This window comes from Myodes glareolus, chromosome 8, assembly GCF_982192425.1.
Source record: "Myodes glareolus chromosome 8, mMyoGla1.1, whole genome shotgun sequence".
In the NCBI taxonomy this organism is placed as follows: Eukaryota; Metazoa; Chordata; class Mammalia; order Rodentia; family Cricetidae; genus Myodes; species Myodes glareolus.
The window spans coordinates 107,604,958-107,612,812 of NC_142033.1; the positions used below are offsets into that span (position 1 = coordinate 107,604,958).

A 7,855-nucleotide genomic window follows, 5' to 3' on the forward strand; every position below is an offset into this window, starting at 1 on the left:
CAAACAAGGCCATGTCGCTGTCCCCACACACCAGAAGCCACCATTTGTCAAAAATAACATTTTTATTGTGCATCGTCCTGGAGTCGGCTTGTGCTTCCTGATGGCCCAGAAGTGAGGCGCCCCATGCACTGCCCCTAACCCCGCGAAGTTGGAAGTATTCGCCAACCCGGAGATCTCACAGCCTTCCCCAGCAGCTCAAACCTGACCATTCCCTGGTATCTGGAAGCTCCCATACTGCAGTATGCCAGTCTGGAGCAATAAAATCATAGCCAGACAGCTCCAGAAGGGAGCACTGTGTACCAGCACCCAGCGAGGCAGCTGTGGAGGGTGGGAGTCAAGGCGGTACAACTGCCTAGCCCCCAAGTCTGGATAGTGGGCGCCGCTGGAAGTCCCATAGGCGGGCACGGCCAACAGAACCCTGCCCACTGCGGGATATCACAGATGGCAGAGTCCTGGGTAGTCCTAAGCGGTGGTGGGTGCTGTGGGGTCAGGGCGGCGGCCGCAGGCGCTCCAGCCCGTTGGCGTACTGGAAGTCCAGGCTACGCTCGTGCTCATACATGTCCAGCGCTACCTCGCAGCTCTCCCGTACCACGCGCTCGGCATCGGTGACGTGCTCCCGCAGCGCGGCCAGGCAGGCGGGCCTGGCGATGGCACCCAGGGCCTCTGCACATTCGTGTCGCACCATGGCGCTCTCGTTGGTCCGCGCCAGAGTGGCCGCCAGCTCGCCCACAGCCGCCTCGTGCTGCAGCTGGCCCAGCACGTAGCCCACCTCATGGCGGAAGAGCGCGCTGCCGCAGCGCAGACCTGCATGTGAGCGCAGGAAAACGGTCAGGACACCTGCCTGGGGTGCCAGGGCAGGGACCTGCATGATCAAATGGTCAGGACCACCCAGGGCAAGTGACCAGGCAGTTTTCCCGGGCCCAAGCCAGGGTAGTATCGTTACCAGGTCCCATGTCCCAGGTCCAGCCTCACCTTCAGCCAGGGCCAAAGCCGCCTCCTCGCCACCCACGTTGCGCAGGGCAAACATGGCGCGGTACCGCTCAAAGAGTGGCCGCGCCTCGTCCAGCAGAGCCTCCCGCAGCCGTCCCACGTCCTGCTCGGCCGCAGGGGGTGCCGGGTCCACGGAGAGGTAGGGTCCTGTACTCCCGACCTCCCCAGGGTGCTGCTGCAACCACTCCAAACGCCCGACAGCCAGCTGGCACGTCTCAGCCACCTGTGAGGGTGGCAGAGGTGGCGTGGGTCCCCAAGGCTGGGTGTACAGGGCCCATCTGGCACATCTCCTCTCCGAGACTCACACCAGGCAAATGACTTCAGGCTGGACAGACCAAGGGGGCCCAAGCAGGCACTCAGCTGTGTGCAGAGGCCCTGTAGCTGGATTTCGTGGGCAGAAGGCAGGGGACAGGCTCATACACGGGAGCCCACGAAGAACAAGGCCAGAGAGTGGAAGCGAGCCTGGGGCCACAGGAGCCCTAGGACGCTGCAGTATTGCTCAGCTGTGAACACGAGAGAGGCTCTGGCACAAACACTGCATGAAGCCACCTTCAGGTCATGGTGGCCGGGGGCACAGACACAAAAGGACACACAGCGTGGGCTCCACAACAGCAACATACAGAGTGGGGATCCAGCATAGAAAGCTGATTCGTGGGTGAAGGGGGGTGGGCAGAAGTCAAATTCTCAAGGCTGAGGACCCAGGGCTTAGGGCTGACCCTGCCCCCATCTCGACAGCATCCTTTCCCAGGAAGTTGCCCTGGCAACCAGGCATGGACTCTACAGCTGGCCTCACAGGCCGGCCAATCTTCTCACCTCAACCACTGGGTCCGTAGAATACTGCTTGAGGAGGTCTAGAACTTCCGGGTTACCGATCGCCCCCAGAGCTTCCCCTAAGGAGACAAATCAGCCTTGCAGGGTTTCCATGGTGCCCAGGGGCTGCACATCAGCTTCTCAGCCGGCCAATCAGAATTCTTACCCCAGAGGTTGGCCCGCTGCGGCTAAAGCAGCCCCACCCCACCAGAAGTCATTAGACTAGGAGCTACACAAGCTTTGGGCCAGGAACGGGTGCCTCCTGGGACACGGGTGGCTTCCACCCCTCTCTGTTCACAGGCCCATGTGGCCCTCATCATCCTGGGGTCCTCACTGCAACCCTTCCCGCTAAGGCTGAGGGACGGACCTGAGCATGTTACAGGGTCGCGCCCCCACTCACTCACCCGCCTCGTGTCGCACCATTGGCTCCTGGCTCGTGTCGCACAACACGTCCACCAGCACTGGGATGGCGCGCGAGTCCTGCATCTGGCCCAGGCAGTAGGCCAACTCGTGCTTCAGCAGGGCAGAGCTGTCCTCGAAGGCCCGGCTGATCCAGGCGATAGCGTGCGGGCCCCCGAGCCCCCGCAGCGTGAACAGAGCCCGGAAGCGGGCCTGCAGGGGCTCCTTGGGGTCCACCAGGGTCTTCCCTATCGCCTCCACCTCCTGCTCCGTCACCATGGCGACGGCCTCCGGCAACCTGCCACAGAAAAGGGAGCGGGTGAAGCCCGTACTGAGGTGCACACCTGCTGCCCCAGTCCCGGGGATGCTGAGGCCGGGGGTCTCCCCCAAACCTCCATATTCACCACTTCCCAAGGAAGAAAATAAGAGCCCTGGCGCTGTTCGGCCATCTCCGTCACAGGAGGCGGCCTCACGCAGAAGCCATGGTTTCTGCTGTGCTGCTCTCTCGGCCGCTGGCTCGCACGGCTTCTCCCATGTCACAGGCTCCACACGATGCCCAAAGGAGGAGGCACGGACAGAAACCAGGCCCTGGGGACCTGGTCCTGGAGAATGATCCAGTGACCCCATCTCCTGGGACTCAAACCCCGAACTGAGGACAGTCCCTCTTCAGGACAGTTTGAATGACAGATCTGGAAACTGGATCTCACGGCTGCCTGACTGATCCTCCCACGACTTTACGTGAGACTCCTCCACAGTCGCCGAAGCCCCGTGCGACACACTTGACTTCATTCCTCCCCTCCAGCCTGTGTCCTCGGGACGCCTCCCTGCTCCCGCCCCAGCTTTGCACAGGTTTCCCCCTGCACGGCCTGACAGGCGCAGGAGGACACACCCAGCTCACAGACACTCTCTCATGGGTGAATTAGCACGGAAGCAGACATCTACAGGTAAGAGAAGGGCGCCAGCAAAGACCCTGGAGGATGCGTGCCAAACAGGACTAATAGGCTGTGCCAAGCTGGAAGGTCCTCCTGGGCTCTGATGTCAGCCAGCTGCCCCCGGGTTTAATAAGGGAGGCATGGCTGCCCAGCAGGGACGCCCAGCACCTCGCTGGAGACGCTGAAGCAGGGGGATGGCCGGTCCCAGGAGATTCTGCTTCCAAAAACGGGAGGCCCTGTGTCGGGCGGCGAAGTGGCCCGAGTCCCCAGGGGAAGCCATGGCGGGGCGGTGGGGCCCCGCCGCAGTCAGTCCCCCGGAGGCACTTCCGGCGCCCCTCACCGTGCTCTCGGCCACGGAGACTCGACGCTGACTCCGCACACACAGGACGCGTCGACGCAGGTCGCGGTGACGGCGCCACGGACAAGAGGAGAGCTGGTCAGCAGCCGCGGCGAGCGCAGTTCAGCCTAGGCGCCGCCATCTCGGCGACCACGTGACAAGGCCGGGCGGAACCAGACCTCAGAGACGGAGGAGCGACTTCCGGTCTTCCTCCGGAAGAGGATTCTCTACCCTGCCCGTTCCTAGAAAAATCAAAATGGTTTGTTCTTAAAGTTCGACAGAGCATGCGCGAGTCTTTGGGGCGTGGCTCTACTGCCGGGGGCGTGGCCAATGATCTGGGGCCGCAAGAAAAGGTGGGCGAAAGAGGGCTTAGCTACCAGCTCAGCGGGTGAGGGCGCTTGCAGTCAAACCCAAGTTCCATCTTGGGGGCCATGGCTAGACAAAGAGCATCATCAGGCTTGCAGTGACATGCGCATGAAATCGATATTTAGAAATGTTGTTTTGTTTTGTTTTTCGAGACAGGGTTTCTTTGTAGCTTTGGAGCCTGTCCTGGAACTAGCTCTTGTAGACCAGACTGGCCTCGACCTCACTGAGATCAGCCTGCCTCTGCCTCACGAGTGCTGCCGCCACCACCACCCTGCGATGTTTAGAAATTTAAATACAGTGCTGGAGAGATGTTTCAGCAGTTAGAGACTGGCTGCTCTTGCAGAGGATGGAGGTTCCATTCCCAACACCACACGGTGGCTCACAACTGTCTAACTCTAGTTCCAGGGGATCTGACACCCTCACACCAGTGCATATAAAATAAAATTTTTAAAAAAATACATCATATGTGCGTGAAGATGCCATAATGAAGTTCATTATTACATAGTTGTGTAAATTTAATCTATGATAATGATGTTTTAAAAATAAAAGTAAAGTGAAAGCAAGATGAAAATACACTATATATTGATCAAAATGCCCTCAGCTAGGCCGTTATTATATGGGCTCGTATGATATATTGAATAAATATGGAAAACAGAAATGTGAGTACATATGATGACGATACACAATGTATATTTGTGGACGTGCCAAAAAAAAAGTTAAAATAAAATGAACACTAAACTGGGAATCATTTTAAAACATTTCATAGCCAGACAGTGGTGGGGCATGCTTTTGATTCCAGTATTCAGGAGGCAGAGTCAGGCGGATCTCTGTGAGTTCGAGGCCAGCCTGGTCTACAGGGTGAGTTCCAGGACAGTCAGGGCTACACAGAGGAAACTCTGTCTCAAAACAAAATAGAAAATAAGTGAAAACCACCGCCACTCTTTCATTGAGATATTGAGTCATCTGTCAGTCCTCTGTGGGAAGGCAGGACAGTGAGCTGCACTCCTGGCTCAGTCCAGCTGCACCATCTGATTTAATTTCCTCTCAAGACTATGTTTTTTTGTTTTATGTTTTGGTTTTTTTTTAAAGATTTATATTTATTATGTATACAACATTCCTTCCATGTCTGCCTGCCAGAAGAGGGCGCCAGATCTCATTACAGATGGTTATGAGCCACCATGTGGTTGCTGGGAATTGAACTCAGGACCTCTGGAAGAACAGTCAGTGCTCTTAACCTCTGAGCCATCTCTCCAGCCCCAAGACTATGGTTTTTAGAGCAGCTTTTGCTCTCAGCCTGGAGTTGGCCTCTTGAGTACTGGGACCACTCAACATCACCATCTACCCCCTGAGGACTCAGAAAGTTGGCTCCCAGAGCCTTAGGTTTCACGTGCACATGCACGGGAGGGGGGGGGGGAATAAACAACAAACATGGCTGCCGATGCTGACTGCGTCATCCTTGGACTGTTTGCCATGGGGCACAGCTCAACTCATGTTTACATGAAGTTTCTGAAAGGGCTGGGCGGAGGGGGGACCTGCAGCGGGTCACAGGGTGGGGTGATGCCAGGTGTGATCTGGAAGCGGCTGGCGCAGGGGTGCAGGAAGCAGATATGGCTTCAGAAGGAGGCTGGTGCTCCAGCCACAGCTTGGCATGCTGCCCAGACTGCGCTGGGAGGAACTGATACCAGGAAAAGCTGCACAGCGCCCAGCAACCTTGACATACAGCCTTACAGCCTTCTGTATCTTCTCCACCCTGAGTCCAGCATCCCTGTGGCTGCAGGCCCACCTTCCTCCCGAGGCATTTCCAGCTTCAGAGCTGCTGGTCAGCTGCAGACATTGGCTGGTGGCCTCATCACTCCTGTCTCTATAAGAGTGGGTTTTTGCTGGGCGGTGGTAGCACAGTCTTTAATCCCAGCACTTGTGAGGCAGAGGCAGGAGAATCTCCGAGTTTGAGGCCAGCCTGGTCTACAGAGCTAGCGCCAGGACTGGCTCCAAAGCTACACAGAGAAACCCTGTCTCAAAACATTAAAAAAAAGTGAGTTTGGTTTTTGTTTGTTTGTTTTTTTAAGGGAGCCCATGGATCCCCCTGCCTCAGTGTTCCAGCTGTGAGATCAGAAGCCTGTGTCACTGTCACTGGCTGGTTTGGTGGGGCACTGTTTTACTTATCTTGTTACATTTATGGGTGGAGCACAAATGTCTCTGTGGTCAGAGGGGTCAGAGGACAACCTGAGGAGCTGGCTTCTTCTACCATGTGTGCCAAGAATCAGGATCCGAACCTTTGTATGCTGAGTCATCTCTGGGTCCTTGACAGGAATCTGATCTGTCCTCATGTTAGCAAGGCAAACGCGTTACCCACTGAGATATCTCCCACACCTCCTAATTTTTAATTTTTTTCAACTTTATTTTTTGACAACAGAGCCAGGTGGAGACGGGGCTGTGAATTTACTGCCACCTGCCTTCCCACCCAGGCTCCAGGTGCCCCAGGCCCAGAGTGAGGTCCTATATAGTGCTCTGAGTGCCATTGTGTGGTGGCATCTTCTGTGCACCCCAGGAAGTGCTGGCTTCTGTTACCACATTTGGCTCTGTCTTGTCCAGACTGGGTGACCAGGCTTTTCTGATCGGATCCTGGGTGCTGATTTAATCAATCTTAATTTAGGGGGCTGGAGTAATGAATGATTCAGTGGTTAAGAGCACTGACTGTTCTTCTAGAGGACCCGAGGTTGGATTCCCAGCACCCACATTCAATCTGGGTGATGGTGGCGCACGCCTTTAATCCCAGCACTTAGGAGGCAGAGGCAGGTGGATCTCTGTGAGTTCAATGCCAGTCTGGTCTACACAATGAGTTCCAAGACAGCCAGGGCTACACAGAGAAACCCTGTCTGGAAAAACAAACAAAAATTATTTAATAATAATATTAATAATAAAATTTAGGGCTGGAGAGACAGCTCAGTGTTTAAGACCACTGGTTGCTCTTCCAGAGGAACTGGGTTTGGTTCCCAGAATCCACACGGCAGCTCCCAACTGTCTGTGATTTCAGGATCCAATGCTCTCATACAGACACACGTGCAAGCATAACACCAATGCACACAAAAATAAAAAATAAATTAAAAAATAAGACAACAAAGGTATAGATTAGCAAACTTCAATACATCATCAAAATATTTTTCAACTATCTTGAAAAACCAAAATATGCTGGACAGTGGTGGCGCATGTCTTTAATCCCAGCACTCAAGAGGCAGAGGCAGGCAGATCTCTGTGAGTTCGAGGCCAGCCTGGTCTACAGAGTGAGTTCCAGGACAGGCTCTAAAGCTACAAAGAAAGCCTTTCTTGAAAAAAGAAGAAAAAGAAAAACCAAAAAAAAAATTTAAATGTATTAGATTTTCTTCTTTGTTTTGTTATTTTCTTTTAAAGAGTTCCTTATTTTGTGTGTTTGTATGTGTCCACATGAGTTTATGTGCAACTCATGCCAGCAGAGACCGGAAGGGGGCGTGGGTTCCCCAGAACTGGAGTCACAGGCAGTTTGAAGCAAAACGGGTCCTCTGCAGGGGCAGCCAGTGCGCTAAAACCACTGAGCCCCCCATTTTTTTTGCAGCCCCCACCTTGAACTCCTGATCCTCCTGCCTCCACTCCCCCAGCCCCAGGATGACAGGCATGCTCCACCGTGCTTTTTATTTTTTGGAGGGTTCTGTGCATAGGACCTCGTTCATGTTGGCAAACACATCCACTGAGCTGTATTCCCGTTGTGGTTGTTATTTATTCAACGTGTCAGATCTCTAAATGCTCGTGTGTGAGTTAATGCCACAGCCCTCCTGTTGGAGGTCAGCGGTCGAGGAGCCCATTCTCCTTTTTTTTTTTTTTTTTTTTTCACATACACAGTAAGCGAATCTCTTCTTCTTCAAATGCATCTGGGGACCACTCTCAGCATCACAGGTATGGCAACGGGTACCTTTACCGGCTCCTTCATCACTTACTAACTTCCCACAGGAGCCTTCCAGTCCCTGGCACCCATGAATCCACTTCCCAA

At 54.5% G+C, this 7,855-nt stretch overlaps 1 protein-coding gene and 1 long non-coding RNA gene across 2 annotated transcripts; one reads left to right on the forward strand and one right to left on the reverse strand.

The window, feature by feature from the left end:
• Positions 1–43: 43 nt before the first annotated feature.
• On the reverse strand, positions 44–3,624 carry Dohh (deoxyhypusine hydroxylase). Its single transcript, XM_048428612.3, has 5 exons — positions 3,472–3,624; positions 2,205–2,497; positions 1,804–1,880; positions 973–1,213; positions 44–804 (listed from the first exon to the last, which is right to left on the reverse strand). Exons 2-5 carry the CDS (start codon positions 2,476–2,478, stop codon positions 488–490), a joined length of 909 nt encoding a protein of 302 aa, XP_048284569.1. The 5' UTR covers positions 2,479–2,497; positions 3,472–3,624; the 3' UTR covers positions 44–487.
• LOC146894005 (uncharacterized) lies at positions 3,594–4,297 on the forward strand. Its single transcript, XR_015002883.1, has 2 exons — positions 3,594–3,727; positions 3,991–4,297. It is a non-coding gene; the product is annotated as an uncharacterized LOC146894005 (long non-coding RNA).
• Positions 4,298–7,855: the final 3,558 nt, after the last annotated feature.

Bases quoted from the DNA above. Each gene is read 5' to 3' on its own strand.
- Dohh (XM_048428612.3), bottom strand. From the start codon at position 2,478: ATGGTGACGGAGCAGGAGGTGGAGGCGATAGGGAAGACCCTGGTGGAC. The intron at 1,881-2,204 runs GTGAGTGAGTGG...TTGTCTCCTTAG, and splicing joins AATGGTGCGACACGAGGCGG to GGGAAGCTCTGGGGGCGATC. The intron at 1,214-1,803 runs GTGAGAAGATTG...CCACCCTCACAG, and splicing joins CTACGGACCCAGTGGTTGAG to GTGGCTGAGACGTGCCAGCT.